General features: G+C 39.8%; 1 protein-coding gene across 2 annotated transcripts in view; it reads left to right on the forward strand.

Moving 5' to 3' along the window:
* Positions 1-18,491, forward strand: part of EYS (eyes shut homolog) — a 1,018,924-nt gene that overhangs the window by 466,294 nt on the left and 534,139 nt on the right. For both annotated transcript variants that reach the window (XM_030007184.2, XM_030007189.2), the window contains one exon: positions 6,317-6,438. In XM_030007184.2, the coding sequence (XP_029863044.1) occupies positions 6,317-6,438 (122 nt within the window). The remainder of the gene's footprint in view (positions 1-6,316; positions 6,439-18,491) is intronic.

The following is an 18,491-nucleotide window of genomic DNA, read 5'->3' on the forward strand; positions in this document are numbered from 1 at the left end:
CTCCCTTTGAAACACAATTTTCAGTTTCCAAAACGCAGATTCAGTATCAGAACAGCTAAAAAGCAGCAGTATGATTTGTAGACTGTAAACACCTGTAGATGCCACAATGCTGGTATGTCACGCATTTGATCATTGTCCTGTGGCAGTTTATTTACTCACTCAGCTTTTAAAAAACCTCCTTTTTTTGCTGTCTGCTAATGGCTTCCAATTTACATGGATTTTAATAGGCTTTTAAATCTACCCTGAAGGCTCTTGCAATGTTTAGCAAGTAATGTAATAATTCACATTAGTCATGCTTACCATTAAAGTGTTTCCTAAATTTTGGTAGAAAGAACCCTTGTTAGAAGCAAACATGTTACAAAAGAAGCAATTAAAAATTCTGCTGAATGGAAGTGTTTGCATTGCTGCCCCTCTCTAATTAATAATCAATTCAGCAGATGTTCACCTTTCCCTTTTTTTTTTTTTTTTTTTTTTTTGTAGAACATAGGCAGGAAAAAGATGCTTTATGCTTTTCACTTCTGTGAGACTATGTCAAACACCCCATTGCATGCAGATACTGGATAATTTTGAAGCTGGAGATAATACTGCAGCATGGTTACGATTTGGTATAACAGCTTTGCAGTGTGATGAAAAACTCCCTAGAATACAAGTCATTTTGAGGTGGATATACATACTGCTGAAGTTTTGTTCAGTTTAATCAGTCAGAAATTTAGAACTCAAAACACCTGATCATTAGTATATTTAATGCTATCACCACAGAGCTAGAAGACTTGTATTTATGCTGTCTGAATTACTACTTAATACAGCCTGTATTGTATCTGATACACTGTATAGGAGACAGTATTTCTCATGTCACGAGTTTTCTAGTACTGCTTATTTAAGTTACTGATGCACAATTTCATATTAAAGGTGTTAAACAAGTTGGATAGCTATATAATCCCAAGAATTTCCGTAATAAATTATTTTATATTGAGTCCTGTTTGGACTGCATGCTGAACAGTACAACTCAGATGATTGTGAAGAGCTGTGTTTTAGGCATGTCAGTTGTTGCGGTTTAATCGCAGCCAGCAACTAAGCACCATGCAGCCGCTCACTCATTCCCGCCCCCACAGTGGGGTGGGGGAGAGAATCGGAAGGAAAAACGTAGAACTCGTGGGTAGAGATAAGAACGGTTTAGTAGAATAGAAAGGAAGAAACTAATAATGTTAATAATAACAATAATAAAATGACAATACTAGTAAAAGGATTGGAATATACAAAACAAGTGATGCACAATGCGACTGATAACCAGTTAGAAAATTACCTCTTTCCCAGCTGAAACCAGGACATCAGTGTAATATGTAAGTGAAGTAGTTCTATAGGAGAGATAATATCTTTTATTAGAAAAACTTGGAGGAGGGAGGAAGAGATAGTAAAGGGATTTGAGGTACACAAGTTAATTATACAGAAAGGTAAGTACTGTTGCATGCCTACCTCATATCCTCTTTTTTTTGTCATATTAGTAGGTCAAACTATTGATATATTAGTAACATTTTCAAGTTTGAAATGGTGAAGCACCTGTTAGAAGACAAAAAATGCAAAACAATCAGCAGTAATACCTGTTGTAATTGTGTGTGTGAGCTGGCACAGGCAGGACACAGGAACATCCACAAAACCGCAGATGACATGCCAAGAGTAAATGTATTTTCGTTACCTCTCTGACCGGGGGATGCCCGGAGCAGCACCCGGGCAGAGGCACACGAGCGGGGATGCAGGCACCGCGGAGCTCGGTCTGTGCCGGAGCATCGCCAAACCTGCTGCTTGCGCCTGCTTTGCAGGGATTCGCGCAGGCGGAGTTTACCTCTGTGCTGTGATCTTTCCCACAGCAGGGCAGGGATCTCGAGCGTGTTCGATAGGTGCCTCTGAGTCTGTCACAGGCCGACAGTATCTGCACACTGATGTTCTGCTTGTCCAACGTGCAAGGCCAAGCCACAGTTAGTATGATGTATGTGTTTTTTGACACCCTGGCCGCAAGTCACTTGAGCGTGTTTACAGTCATCCTCACCAATTTTCCGTTATTTTCCCTCACTCCACCCCCTTGCTCAAGGTACCACTTCTGCTGGGGCTGGCAAAGCTGGAGGTGTCCATTTGGGCTTGCGGGGTATAGGGCAGGGTAATTTACAGAAACATGCAATAAATACATATAGAAAAAGGAATAAACATAGTTCTGCAGTGATGCTTTGAATCAGGTGTCCTGCTCATCATGTCAGGGAATTAAACCACTCAGCCAGCCAGGCACTACCAGTAGATTGCTTCATTTGGTGCATTAAGTCCTGGAGATGTTGAATGTCATCCTCTACGCTGGCTGATTCATCAGTCACGTTGAAGCAACACATGCCTTCAAAATCAGAGCAGCGTTTATGGTGTCGAAGAAGGAGATAGTCCATCACCAATCTATTTCATAATGTTCCTTGGCATACAGCCACTACCTACTTGGAAAAAATAGCAATGAGGAACATTAATATCAGAAGTACTTACCATAGTATATTTCTCTAATAGAGCTACTGGGGTTGGCATGCCAATGAAACACATTGTCAAAAGATACGCAGCTGTTAATCCTCCCTTAATAGAAAAGGCAGATGAGTTAGTAACAGTAGAGGCCAACCAATTCCAAGTATACATGTTGATCTTGCGGAAATGCATCCAGGGTATGTGCTTGTCGTACAAGACTACAAAGCATGACGAGCCAACCTGTGATAGGCGAAGAAAACAGGAGTGTCATCTCTTCCCAGTAATACATATGCTGTTGCTCCATCTCCTTCAGCTAATATTACTCCAGGTTTGTTAACCTGATGTGGGGTAATTGCCCACACAGGTTGGAGAGCTATGGCTTGCGCTTTTTCAGATCGAACTTCTAGTTGATGTTGGGTTTGCGACACCAGTAACACCGTTCCTATGCTATCTCCTCTAGATAAGGCACAGGTATTCTTCAAAGATACCTGAAATACTAGAACTTGAGAATCTGTTACTAATAGAGGATGTAAAATAAGAGCAAGAGTTGGGGTACGAACCATATGGCATTCTCAGGGGTGGTTATATGAATCTTCATGTCCAGGCTAATAGGTCACAGTCCCAGCATGCAATCCGTTGGTGTAAACAATTCCATTTCCCCTGTAGTTAATATTTTGGGAGAGATACCATCTGGAAGAATTTCAGTCCTCACCATGTTTTTTACTGGAGGTGGTGTAATACGATCATAGAGTGTTTGATAATAAATATTCTGGCTATTTAACAAAAAACCTGCTTTACTAAGATGTGAACTCCAGTGTTGTAAATTTTTAGTACTGGTTATCTTTTTAAATTGTTCCCCCAGCATCCCATTCATTCTTTCAATCAAGCTGTTAGCTTGAGGATGGTAGGCAAGGTGGAATATCCAGTCTGTCCCTAGCCCTTGAGCCCAGTCTTGGACATAATGTCCACTACAGTGTGTTCTTGGTCACTTTGTATTTGGTGAGGAGGTCTGTATTGATGAATGAGTTGTTTTAGTGCTTCAGTTGTGTTATGTTGATTAGCGTGTTTGGTGGGTTTAGCAAAAAGCAATCCTGACACTGTATCCACAGCAGTGAATACATACTGCCACCGCCTCGAGAAGGGCAGGGGTCTATGCAATCAGCCTGCCGGGTATTCAAGGCCCATTGACCCTGTTTTATCTTTCCCCATGGCCTATATAATGCCTTCAAATGTAGCTGTGTCCAAATAGTGCAATTATGTGCACATGCTTTATAAATATGTAATGGCTATCGGAAAGAAAGCATTAGCAAGATCTATCACCACCTTGCAGGGTTGTAAATTTTTGCTGATTTTTTTCTGTAAGAGTAACCATGTCTGGTAGCGTAATGGCAAGTGTGTGTGTGGGGGTGACTTTATTCAATTCTTCATAATCTATGGTAATTCTCCAAGTGCTGTCTGGTTTTCAAACAGGCCAAATAGGATTATTAAAAGCAGTCATGGTTTCCTTAAAGATTCCCGCTTGTTGAAAGGCCTGAATGATTTGAGTAATTCCTCCTCCCCCCCTAGAATACGGTACTGTGTTACAGTAACCACCTTGGCAGGCACCGGCAGCACAACAGGATCCCACTTTGGGAATCCGTGCAAAATGGTTATAGATCAAATAGCAAGTCCCACTTGCGAAGTCCTGAAGCAGAAGCAACCATTTAAACTTTCAACTGTTCATCCTGTCAACGCATCAATACCCGAGATATATTCTTGAACTGGTGCAGTTAACAGCATCATGGTAAATGGAGTGGCATTTCCTATTGTTAAGGTAACCTTAGCTTGGAGGGCAAGGGTCGGATTTCCCCCCGATCTACAGATCTGTGATGTGGCTTCTTTATTATTAATATTGCTATGTAATACAGTAACCTCAGCTCCAGTATCCATGAGAGCTAACACATGCAAAATCCCCCCAGACCGCCACTTTATAGTTAAAGGAACACAGCGGTGTCGGTCCCCCTCACAGTAAGAGGCTACAGTGGCAGCGATTTGGGGGGACCTGCGAAACCTTCATTTCTGCTGTTTTGGCATTTGCCAGGTAGTGCCTTGCCTTGAGGTGCAGGTGGGGGGTGGAGGGTGGGTGCAGATTTGGTGCTGGGGCCAGGGGCGGTCAGCTTTTTTGTGCAGGCACTAACTTTTGCCATTGGCGAAACATTCCTGATGTGGTGATCCCATCTATTTCTGATCGTGGGGTATCGGCTCATACAAGATCATTCCACATTTGTTTCCTTGTCACCCGTGATGTAACTCCTTTTGGTTTTGCCAGCTTTTGTTTATTCACCGCCCGCACAGATGGTCCGGAAGTTACAGCCCCAATTTCCCTCAAGGTATTTGCTAGGGTGCGTACATTACCAGTAGCGTTTGTGACTGCTGGTATAATCAAGGGTTTTAGTGAGGCAAGCGCTCCTCTCAAAAGCTGCATTTTGATACTTCTCATTACTGCTACCCTGTCTGGATTGAATCCCGTAATCAACGCATGAGCCATTGCTGTTATCAAAATGTTCCCAGGCACATCAGAGTAAGATGATAAGCAGTACAGCAGTACAACAAGCAGTGAAAGCAAAAAGCAGCCACTAACGAGCACTAGACTCTAACAGACAGTAAGGCAAGCAAGCCTTATGGCAAGCACAGAACCCTGCTAATAGCTAAACAGCAATAACGGCTATAAATTTGATGTAGCACATTCCAATCAAATCTGTCATTATCTTGAACCCTTCATGCCCCACGTGGGGCACCAAAAAGGACTGTCATGGTTTAGCTCCAGCCGGCAGCTAAGCACCACACAGCCTCTTGCTCACTACCTCCCATTTATTAGCAATATGTGCTATCAGCCATTCTACAACCCATAGCACCGCTCTGCTTGAGTAGTAACTACTTCTTGTGCGATCGCCTTCGCATCTTGTGAAGTCCCGACTTCCTTTTCCAATTCTCTCATTTTACTCTGTAATGCAACAACTTTCATGATGAAGAGCTCTAAGACCAGTAACTAATAACCATCCCAATCTCCCCACTAACTTGCGAGAATAATCTGATGCTGCTTTCCATGGCAACATGCGCATAGCTGTTTCAATTGTCAGGGGAGTAACCACCGCCCCGTCATCTCTTTCAGGCCACGCTTCTGTTGGAGCCAGTGGAGCCACTACAAGTGGCCATGGGGATCCAGTGCTCAGTACTGGGCCATCCTGGCATACGAGGTGTCACCATACTGACCTCCCCAGTCGCCGACTTTTTTGCTGGCCACGGCTTGGCTGTTCCTGGATCCTGCCGACTACGCCATATGTGTGAGCTGACACAGGCAGGACGCAGGAACATCCACAAAACCACGGATGAAATGCAGAGTAAATGTATTTTCATTACCTCTCTGACCGGGGGATGCCCGGAGCAGCACCCGGGCAGAGGCACACGAGCGGGGATGCAGGCACCGCGGAGCTCGGTCTGTGCCGGAGCATCGCCAAACCTGCTGCTTGCGCCTGCTTTGCAGGGATTCGCGCAGGCGGAGTTTACCTCTGTGCTGTGATCTTTCCCACAGCAGGGCAGGGATCTCGAGCGTGTTCGATAGGTGCCTCTGAGTCTGTCACAGGCCAATGGTATCTGCACACCGATGTTCTGCTTGTCCAACGTGCAAGGCCAAGCCACAGTTAGTATGATGTATGTGTTTTTTGACACCCTGGCCGCAAGTCACTTGAGCGTGTTTACGGTCCTCCTCACCAATCTTCCGTTATTTTCCTGGAAATTGTATTAAAAATACAAAAAGTAACAGATTATTTTACTTACTACATTACAGAGATACCAGTGTGTTTGCCTGCCTGGATGGGAAGGAACATTTTGTGAAAATGAATCAAATGAATGTAATTCAGAGCCTTGTAAAAACAATGGCACCTGCATGGATCTTTTCAACAGCTATCAGTAAGTGTTGCATCTTCTCACTATATGTTTGTGTTCCAGGAATGACAGGTTTATGCATCCTGTTATTATTTTATTTCTCAGCTTGGGAAATGGAATGTTATTACACAAATGAGCAAACAACTTGTGTCATGGATACACTGCTTACCTGCACATTCATTTGAAGTCAGCAGACATAAATAATTGTAAATAGAAAATTAAAAAAATGCATCAGTTCAAAACACTGAGCAAGTAATCTAATCTGGAACTTTATTTTCTCAAAGAAAATACAGGATTTCTTTCCATCATACATGCCTTGTAAGCACAGGAGATGCCTTAAGAGTAAAAGCAGTGGGAGTGGATGTAGTTGTACAATCTTAGATGAAGAGATTATATCATTGCTGCCACCTTGTGGCTTAAAATGACAAGAAAATAGTAATTTAACTAAAATTTACAGCCACGCTGGAAGAAAGCATGAGAGGATTTGACACTAACCATGTTATTTTTAACTTAAAACTGCAGTCTTTATTTCGTGCATACATTTATGGTTTAAAAATGATTTTGTTTCAGTATTATGAGGATAAGGACTCTATAAACAATCTAGCAATCTGCTTCTGCTATTTGTAGCCAGGGTTTACCTATTTTGTGATGTCAATAGTGGAACAGTCCTGAATCTGAATGTAAACTCTTAATAAGATACTGATATAGCTGCATAAAGACCACAGTGTAATAACTGTACACAATACACAGTCTAGTTGTTGTGCAGTGTTTATATTCCTGGTAATATAGACAATAATCAGAAAGAAAACCTACCATAGTTGAAAACAGACAAACAATTCCCCAAGTAGCCAAAGATAAATTTAACTAAGTTAAATAATACATATAATACGGTATAATTTTTGCATTAGTTTATGTTCAGAATTTAACTGAAATATTTTGAGCTGTGCTAGAACTGCATTTTTATATAGTATTAGATGCCCTATATTGGTAAAATATTTTCAGTCCAATGACAGAAAAAGAAGAGTGTAGTGAGATTGAGAAAATCTGTTAAAATATTTTTAATTGCTTTTTTTCCACCATTTTAAGTCTGTTGGGACATAAAGCAACTTGTTCAAGATTTTTTTATTTTTGTAGTTCTTATTTTTGTGAAGTTTGTCATTCTTTGTAGTCTACTAACAAAAAATAATTTTATAACTGCATACTCTTTATGTCTGATTAGCTGTTACGTTATGGCAGTTTGAATTCTTACATGATGTAATGGATTGTATAGGCAAATGTACAGTTTCACCATCCTCAAGGACAATTCCAGGTACACGAATATTTTGCAACCATGTATCGTTACCTGTCCTTACATTTTACCTATTTTTTCAGCCTCTGGAAGCATTATATATATTGCAGCAGGTAACATGGCTTCTCCTGATTTTATTCATAGCCGGGTCGACTATGGATAAGCAAATCCAAGGACTCCTTATTGTTTAATGAAAAAAAAAATGCTCAAAAAGTACTCTTTCTGGATTTGGCAAATACTGAACTGTTACAGAAAATGTTTGCAAGGGAATTGGTTTGAACTGTAAGCACCACACATATTTTTCCTCAGAGCTATTTGTCCTAGTTGACATAACAGAACAGGAAAATGAGATGTATCATTGAATCATTGTATACAAGGGTCATAAGCCAAACAAAACCAACTTCTTCAGAGATACCTGTAGTTGAAACTGGGAGTCTAAGACTTGGCAACCACAAGGAAAAATGAGTCTAGACCAATGTTTTTGTTGTATAATCTAAAGCAATTTAATTTCAATCATTAGAGTTGTCCTAGTTTATACTCACAGATGTTAAAAGACATTCTGCTTCTTTTCACAATTATTCTTACTTAATATCAAAAAAATTGATTTCTATTACCTTTTTTAACACTTTTCTCTTAAAAACTACAGCAACAAGACAAAGTGTTCATCTCATGGTAGCTAAGCAGTGGCAGTGACTAGTATCTGACTCTGAGGACATCCAGCCATATCTGTAAAATAAAACCTAGTCTTTAAAACAGGACAATGCGATTATAACTGCCCAATAGAAAAGATCATTGGCACTCTTGAGCTGTGCCTAGGCATTGTTTTGGAGAAGCACTAGGTGGCCTGCACCAAAGTCAGGCCAGGAACTGCTTTGAGAATGCAACAGTGATGGACAATGCAGTTTCCTTGCCTGTGGCCATGTTCTGGCACTGTTTATTTTCCTGGTCTAAGTTTAGCTGCTGGCAATGATACTCAGAATTTTCTGATTTTCTTTGAAGTTGGATCACCTCTGCTTCTACTTGATATCACTTCTAACTTAAATTCATGTAAAGGATAGATAACATAGCTTTCTGTTATGCCTTTGATAATACTCATTAGTTTACTTTCTCTTTAAGTATTTGCAAATCCATCTGAAAACATCCATTCTTGGAAAAACTAGGTAATTTATTGTGCAACAGCATAAAAAATACACTTTTGTATAGAAAAAACCCGAGAAAAGAATATAATGCAAAAGGAAATATTTTTGTACCGTTTCAAATCTGTAATAACAAGAATAATAATACAAACCATAATTACTAGTTGCAAATTTCTCTTTTAAGTTAATTTCTTTATCTGGCTGGCGCTATTCATTTTTGAACCTTGATATGGAAACTTGCTGCCAAAATGGAAGGATCAACAAGTATGCCAGAGCTGAATGCTTTTCCTTACAGATTCCAGCATAGGAAAATAAATCACATGCCGACAGGGAAAAAAAAAAAAAAGCCACCTCAGTTGTGTATTTTTATTCAAAAAAAAATTGGAGTAAGAAATTTAGACTTAAGAAAGATACTGAATCAATAGTTAAGCTTGAATTGTTAAATGTGAGTAATGTGTTACATAATTCCTGTTTCATTCCAGTTAATTTCTATTCAGCTGATAAACTAAGAAATTTTTTTTTTTCCCTTCTCACTTTTCAGTTTGGCATATGGCACAGCAAAGAAATTAATTTAGAATACTTTCATGCATATATTTCCAGTACCCTGTGAACCTCACTCTTAATTCTCACGATAGCATAATCTCTCAAATTATGTCTCTGAACATTTATAGACAGATGCATCTATTACCAGCTGAATTCCCTATTTCTTCTTTATCCTATTGTATCATCTCTCCTGATATTTCTGAGGTTTTGCCCTAATAACATCAAACCCTAATTAAAGCCCTTGTGTCTCCTTTGCTGTTACCAATTTACAGAGAAACTTTAAGTGAAAATCTCTTCAACTCTTCTTGGAAAATAATAGGCAATATAGTTTTATGGATGAACCAGTGTTTCTACTGATGTAGAATAGTTTGGAACTTGGCTGTAATCATGATGTTACAACTTGGAGAATTAACCAAGTGTCTTTCCAAAGTGCTCAGTTCTTTCTGTATATTCACATTGAATCCCACAGATTCATGCTATTTGCCATTTTGTCAGTATTCGTTTTTGAGGTTGTTATCAAGAATAAAGATGGTTAAGTGTGTTGTTGGTGCTTTTCTTTTTATAACGAACCAGTAGACGACTTCATGCTAAACAGGAAATTAGACTTACTTAAGTGTATTTCCTTATGCCATCTATTGATCTTGCATTTTTTATAACACTTTAAGTGTTTGCCTCAGTAGACTAGAGAAAAGTTATGCTTTGTCAGTGGTTGAATCTGTCCACTAAGATACCATTTTACAATCTCTGTGTAAACTGAAGTCCAGTTCTATTTTTATACCTGTAGTTCATCCTTTTTACTCTTAGTTATTTTTTTAAACACGTTCCTTTTTAAAAAACTTAAAAAAACCCAACAGACTAGTCATCCTTAGAGTGCCTTGGTTCACTGATTAGGACTCACGCTGACTGTGTTAGTCAGTCTAACAGTGCCAGTCCTTAGCACCAGAGCTCTATCCAGAATCTCTACTCCTTATGACTTTACTATAAATTCCTTTCGTTGTAACTTCGTTAAAGATAAGTTAGTTGCAAATGAATACATAGATGCCTATATCAGTTAGGAAATTAGTGATCTCTGTGGTGGGAATATTTAAAAAGACTGACAAACTGTGCAAGTTCCAAACTTCAGAATGACTCTTCACTGGATTGCTGACACTCGTTAACATTACACATTGCCAAAGATTAATTCTTAATCTCTGTTGATCATTATTGTTGCATGTACAACACCATTAGTCCTTACCATTAGTAACTTTACAAACTAATATTATTTTTATTTATGTATTTATTCATATTTGTATATGTGTTTATAATTTATGTTTATATAATCATGCAATACTACGGAACTGATACTGTTTAGTTAGCACTGCTGGCTGTGGCTGTTGATGGTTCTTCGTTGCTGAGGTCGAGGTAGTCAGTCCCTAGAGTTCTTCAGTCAGGGAAGCGGGAGCCCCAGTGGCCTGTCTTCTTTTTTCCCTGCCTTTCCTCACTGACCATCAATGTTTTATGCTTCCTGCCTCCTCTCCAAAAGAACAGTGTGATCTTATCTGCCCTTGACATCTTACTTTTGGAATCAGGACCCCTTCTTGTTTCACTTATTTTTGCAGAGACAGACATCTTTCCTGCCTGCTCATTCTCATCCTTCAGATTTTACTTCTGGCACATGTTTTCTTACACTCTGTTTGTGCAGCTGTATCACAGGTCTCCATTTGTCCCTTCACAGTTACAGATATTATTTATATATTTAAGTAGAGTTGTGTTACAAATGCTTTAAGTGGTGTTACAGGATTATGAAGTGCTTGCTCATTTCTCCAGTTACGCTATTTTAGTGTGCTTATGTCTGGAACAAATATTAGGTACAGCTGCTTTAGCCTGCTTCTCAGCACCCTTTTTTGGGTGCAGTGCTCCTCTTTGGCTACATATGATACAGATCTGAGTTTTGTCTAATGTTATGACTGGGTCACACATGGGTACTCGGAAAAAAATTGTAGATAGTTCTGTAATGTTATTTGTAAGCTTCTAATTCTAGGAGCTAGCTTTTTTTTTTTTTCCAGAAGTGACTCTGTCACTGAAACACCTCTTTCCCACTAAATTCTGCAAAGACAAAAGTTGGTAAATGCCAATGTCACCTTTAAATATGAGGCGTACGTTCCTTAAGCAGTTGTGAGAAATTACTGACAATGTGCAAAAATGTTGCCTGTAGTTAAATGCTCTTCATTTAAACTCTTTTGTTGTTTATCCTGTCCTGTAAGAGACTCTGGTTTTCCTACCTCCCTTTAGAGTCCAGTTGAAATAATGAGTTGTGTTTGTAGTGGAGGGTCTTTTGAGTAATTTCAGAACTCATCTCAAACTGTGCTAATCTTCCTTAGCAATGCTGCTTCAATTAGTAACCATGCCATGATCATCTTTCTTCGTCTTTACTTTGATAATAATTTACGCCAGCTGACCGCTTGGGTAACTATACTGTCAACCAGAGTTAGACTTACGCTGTGTCCTTCCTGTTACTTTCTCAGTCCATTCCCGAAGACAACATCTTGCCCTGTATCTTCCCTCTTTGCCTCTTAGCATTTGAAGCCACATCTTCTTTTTAGAATAAAAAAAGTTTTTCATTAGTTTAACTGTCATCTGCCTGTGCTCAGTTCTTAAAAAAAGCCTAGTCTTATGTCATTAGAATGTATTCAGTATTATGCATACCATGAACTTTAGTTGTAGTACTGTTGCAGAAAAGCAGTCTACTGTTTCACTCTTTCTTTTTTTTTTTCCCTCCTTCTGGAGAGAATTTATTTGGAAAAGCAAAGTTAAAATCAGCCTCTGCGTTTACTCAGAACTATGCAAGAATTGTTCTGTGCTAAGTTGTATAAGCAGGCGATTCCTAAATTAGGGATGGGTGAATATCTGAAAGATCCATAAGTAAAAGCATGCATATTTATGCAGTGTATTTTTAAGATATGCTTATTTCTAAATGAATGGATTTTAAACTATAATGGAATTCAAAAGTAAATCGTGATAGGATTATAGTTTGAATGCTGAGTTCAGTCTGCCTTCTGTTTTTACTGGCACTGCTTTAAACTACTGCTATACTCTTACTTACTTTTTCTCCCCCAGAAGCAATAAACAGCTTTTCCCACAGATGGGGATCAGCTTGGCATTTAATGGTCCCAGATGCCAAACTCTGGAACTTTTTTTTGCAAGCAGCATCTGGCTTCTTAGCTGGCATTTCTTCAGGGTTCTTTGGCCATCTCTTCCTCTCTTGCTACAGAGATGTTTCCCAAAACATGTTGTGCTTCTGACTTATCTTTAGTTCTGACTTATCTTTAGTTCTGACTTATCTTTAGTTCTGACTTATCTTTAGTTCTGACTTACAGGGTTTTTTTTCATCCTAGTGCCAAATTATGTATGTGCATATTACTCAAAACCATCTTCAAAAGATTTATATGGACAGTCAGGAGAATTACTGAATTAGCTAAAGAAATTTGTGAAAGCGCAAACAAGTGTTTCCTCTAAAGATATCAAGTGTTTCATAGTTTCATCTCTGGTAATGCTGCTAACAACTGGAAATGTGTAGTGTGCTGCTTGTTATACTGCAGTGTGTGAAATCAGCTTTAGGGTTTTCGTTGCCTTAGGCGAACAACAAAATATTGCTGTGCCATCTCAGTAGCATCTACTAAAAAGTTAGTGATGTTTTGCACCCCTTAGGGCATATTTTGGCCGTTATTCAACAGTTTTCTGAAAGGACAATGGCATTTTTATTCAAAAACCCAATGAAACATGAAATTTAAAACAACACACCTGGAAAATACTGCCCTCCCAAACCAGCTCATCAACTTTTCCTTCCTGAACAGTAGAATTGCTCCTCCTGATATATTTAATCATTAGGTGACGTATTTTAAATGAATGTTTTAGAATATCTTTTGGCTACAGACACCCAAAGAGACATGAAATGATCACTTGATGAACTCACAGGTTAAATGGATGGAATACAAAACAGTTTCTAAAATAGTGAGGTACCTGAGGCATAGCTTTGAGAGTGCATGAAATGTGATGTAAAAGTTAGCCAAATTCATCATTGCAAATTCAAATTGTATCATTGCAATTCATAGGGCAGTTAAACACTTCCAATGTAAATAATGTACAAATACATGAGCACATCTAATAGAGATGGCTAACAGATGAAGCAGTTTGCCCAGCAATTTCTGGGCTCTGGCTTGAGATATGCTAGGTTTTCTGGGAACTACTTCTGGGGTCATTGGAGGACTGCTGTGAATTATTTGAAGAGCTTCAGGGTGCCTGCCGCTCCCGGGAAGGGATAGCTACAGGAGACTGTGACTGCTAGCAAGCTGTAGCTGTTTCCCACAAGCTTTGTTGTCAGATTTTCTTGACTGATGGGGACTTTGAAGTTTTTGTTTCCAGCTGACTCCTCATTAGGGGCAGTCAAGCATCCTTTCAGCAAATGCTAGAAAGAGTGTGTGTAACTACCAAGCTTAGAGCACAGCCAACAGTAGTGTACAAAGGAGCCAGAAACTCTGTTGGGGACACCATGTACTTAGGTAGTGAGGTGCTGCAGGGCACTATCCCTGACCATCCACAGGAACAACTACCTCAGCACATTAGAGACCTCATACCAGACTGAGCTCGTCAGGGGGGATGTAATTGTGCAGGCCTGGGGCTGCAGGCGTGTCTGGGACCTCTTGCTGAGGCTGGGACCAGAGGATACAGTGTCCTTGCCTGCAAAGGTACTTCTGTGCTGGGGAGGATCTGTGCTGCCAAGGAAATGAGCGGCAGGAGGCAGTCAGCAGACTGTGCAGCTTCAGAGATGATAAGAACAACATCATATTCTCCAAGACCCTACAGATACAAAAACCTGAACTCCTCACCATAGTGAAGGACCAGGCAGAGTCTGTGCTTAGGGAGTTTGGAAATGGAGACTCCAGTGATGATGAAGACTGGAAGCTTGTGACATCGACAGCAGAATGAGGGCTCCTGTCATATCGGCAGCTCTGCAACTACAGAGTAGGTTCAGTGACCTGGTAGCAGAGGAGGGTCCAGAAGCTCTGTCCAGTGAAGCATCTGAACCAGCTGAACCTCAGCCATGAGGCAGCACTGGGAGGCAAGTATGAATGATTGTACTGGGAGACTCCCTGCTGCAGGATCCTGGTAGGATGTATCATGAGTCCTGAGGGAGCTGGCTGTCATTGGGAGGCTACTCTTGATTATGTTTAAAAGGTCTTGGTGACTGGGAGAGGTTCCTGAGTATTGGAAGACAGAAAATGGAAATATGCCAGAGAATGTGATGGATAAAGGCAGGAAAAGGAAGGTCGGAAATGGAAAGTGTCACTGCTGTCCTCAAGAAGGGCAAGAAGGAGGATCTGGGAAACCGGACCAGTCAGCCTCACCCTGATCCCTGGGAAGGTAATGGAGCAAATAATCCTTGAAATGTTTCCACACGCGTAATGGAAAAGAAGGTGGTTGGGAGCGTGGATTTACAAAGCATGCCTGATGATAGCATTCAATGAGATGACTGGCTTGACAGATAATGGGAGAGCTGTGGATGTTGTTTGTCTTGACTTTAGCAAGACTTTGGACGCTGTCTACCGTAACATCCTCATAGACAAAACTGGCTGAACTGCCAGGCACAAAGACCAGCTGGTGGTCAGTCAGTGGTAGTGTACCCATGAGGTCAGTAAGGAAGGTCAACAGCACCCTGGGCTGCATTAGGAAGAACATCATCATCAGGCTGAGGGAGGCGATCCTTCCCCTCTACTCACTACTTGTAGGGTACATATGGAGTGCCATGTCCTCTTCTGGGCTCCCCAGTGTGAGACGTGGATAAAATAGAGTCCAGCAAAAGGCCACTAGGGTGATCCAAGGACTGGAACACCTCCATATGAGGAAACGCAGAAAGAGCTGGGACTGTTCAGCTTGGAGAAGAGAAGGCTTAGCAGGATCAATCTATAATACTGGGGGGGGGAGGGGGACAGGGAGAGGGCACAGGTAAAGAAGACAAAGCCAGAGTCTTCTCAGTGGTGCCCAGTCAAAGGGCAAGAGGCAGCAGGCACAAACTGAAATGCAGGAAAGTCCATTTAAATGTAAGTAAAATCTTTTTTTACTGTTAGGGAGATGGAACACTGGAACAGGTTGCCCAGAAAGGTTGTGGAGTGTCCATCCTTGGAGACAGCCAAGGACAAGGTCCTGAGCAGCCTGCTGTAGTTCACTGTGCTGTGAGCAAGGGGGGTTGAACTAGACGATCTCCAGACATCTCTTCCAACCTCAATGATGTTGTGCATTTCTGTTTCTTTCGGTAATCATCCAGACTTTTTGGCTGTTTATATGCATAGATCCCTCAAAGTTTGGGCATAAGTAGGTGATTTTGACAGTAAAATTGGGCAAAAGTATACATAAACATATACACCAGTTACTCTGCACTTCAGATCTCTCTTAAATTCGGTCTATTCCTATGTTTAATGTATGTGAAATATGTGCAATTTTATATTTGCAGTTTTTCAGTTCTGGTACGTATTTTGGGATTCTGATGTTTTAAAATAGCAAGTTTCATGTATACCCATAAACTAAGATGTTTATCATACATGTAATTATTATAGTTAGGAATAATAAAAAAATAGTGGACTGCATACATAAAAGTGGTATTAATTCAACAATATCTAGTCATAAGATTTGTATGGAAACATTTAAAAGACAAACATGAAGAAAAGGGCTAAAGAAGAAAGAGAGATTGAACTGTGCTTCTGTTACGTTTCATTTCTCCTCTGGTGGCTGAAGTAAGAATGCAGAAAAAAAAGTTGGCTGTAAACTTCCCTTTCATTTTTTCTCCCTGCAGATGATGAAATGGGGTGAGATGGAGGTGCCAGTTTCTGTAAGCATAGGATGACATAATTTGTAACAGATTTAGAGAAGAAATACTGAGTTGTATTGATTCTTATCCTTGCACTGACAGGGTGTGGAGAACAAGCAGACTAAGTACCCTTTCCCTTTTGAGGAAAAGCCTTAGGGTAAATTCTTAGAGCACACTGTGGTACCTGTTGTCTTTCCTCAAACCTAAACTCTGTGACCTCAAGGTCACTGCTGAAGAGACACTGCACAGAAAAGGGACACATGCAATTGGGAGGACACTAGGAGTGAGGGCCAAAGGAGAAATCTTTCAGTCATCTGCAAGGACCAGTTTTAAAACTGTACACGCACACACTGAGCAGCCTGAAGTGTGTATGAACAGGTGAATTCAGTACTCTGGTGCATGTAAAAGACATAGAGATGATTTGCATCTAAGGATGGAGAAAGATTAAAAATAGTAGTAGTCAAATAGTTTTGCAGAGGTGGAAGAATTGTCTCTGCAGGAGTTTGCCAAAACTGGGTTAGAAAACTGCATGTAGTTCCTTTTTAGAAAAGGAACTGTTCAACAAATCAATTCAGAATTTGCTCAAAGGCATTGAGGTAGAGGAAGCAGAGGTTTGGGGAAAGAGTTTGGACCATCTCGGAATATTCCTGTTGTTCAGGTTTGAAGATAAGATGGTAGTGCATTAGAAGGCAGGTATATGAGCCAAAGTGCTGGATGAAAGAGTGGATAAAGCTTAAGAAGTGCAAGAGAGACAGAAATCTGGGTGCTCATGGTGAGATTTGGTCTAATAAATAAAAACGATAGAACAGAAAACCACCCTGCTGACTTCAGTGCAAATGACAACAGGTAGCATTGTTTCTTTGATGATTTTTTAAAAATTTATTTATTTTGCCATAACCTATTTATGGTTATCTTAAAGTGAGTACATAACATTTAATACTTGGCATTTTTCTGCCTTGCAGATCTTCAATGGAAGTCATCCCCCCATCATGTTATATAGCAACGGTATTAAAATTGAAATTCAATGGCTTGTCTTCTGTAGCTACAGTTCTGGGCAATAATAAAAATGCTGCCACCACTAAGTATTCTTTGAGGGCGGGGAGTGAGAATTAAAACTGGAATGGATAAAAATAAGATAGGCAATGAACAGAAGAATGGCTGAAAAGGTTTTCAAGACAGACTTCCCTACCTCATTATTTCTAATCCAAATCTGTTATAATGCTTCTGTTGCAGATGATTCATAATAGACTAAATTTTGCTTGTTCTTTTGCCCTTCATTTAACAGTTCCCTAAAAACACATTCACTTTTTAATTCAGGAAACCTTAGTAAAATAGGAGGTTTAAACAAACAAACAAAAAATGGTGCTGACACTTTAAAAATGGCTCATTAGAAATGAATGGGAAAACCATCTGTCATTGTTAGCTACAGATTAGATATTTCATACATCGGCAGTGTCTAATACCTGCACAAAGGAACAAAATTTAGAAAGTATTATGGGCATTGCTGCTGACATTATATCCTGTTGAACCATGGAGAATGGGTAATAAACAGTTCCACATAAAAGGACAGGATGTAGATCCCCATTCTCTTTACTATAAAATCTGTATTTTTTTCTTTGATTTGAAAGGTCATTGGTAAAACCTACGTTGCACGTGTTAGAACAGTTTTCATCAGTTTCATAGGTATTGATCCTTTTACCTACCTTCTTAAAGCAATTCTAAAGTGGTTAAGAGTCAAAATTTTCGTAAATGAATTGTGTCAGTTTTAATGCCAGGGTGTTACCTGTGTTTATTTTGTACTGAAATAACTTTCCAGCCAAAACAAAAGCAAGGTTTCATCTTCAATTATGAGGCATTTTCTTTTGAAGTAGAAAAAGATTTTTAGAGAATAGCAGTCAAAATTTCCTTATTACTAACAGCATACAAGACTATTTTGCAGACAGCATTTTCTCTGTTTTGGGAGATAAGAGGGAGAAAATGAAGCCTGACTATATATTTAGTTGTAGTGTAGGTGAATACATTTTACTTACGTCAAGCAGTTCAGTAGTGAAATACTATCTAACCCAGACAGCATTGATTTCCATCAGTGGTGCTCAGATACCTTAGATGAGTAGATTATATTACTGTCGTTAGGTCACTGGGGTGATGAAGATAACATATGGGAGAAAGAATTCTGCAAGACTATTAACAGAATAGAGTAAAATCTAGCATTTGTTAAACTGGCAATATATGGCCAGTAGCTAATGGAAGTAAAAAGAGAGTTCCGGTT

The sequence above is a fragment of the Aquila chrysaetos genome, chromosome 2 (assembly GCF_900496995.4).
Source record: "Aquila chrysaetos chrysaetos chromosome 2, bAquChr1.4, whole genome shotgun sequence".
Lineage (NCBI taxonomy): Eukaryota > Metazoa > Chordata > Aves > Accipitriformes > Accipitridae > Aquila > Aquila chrysaetos.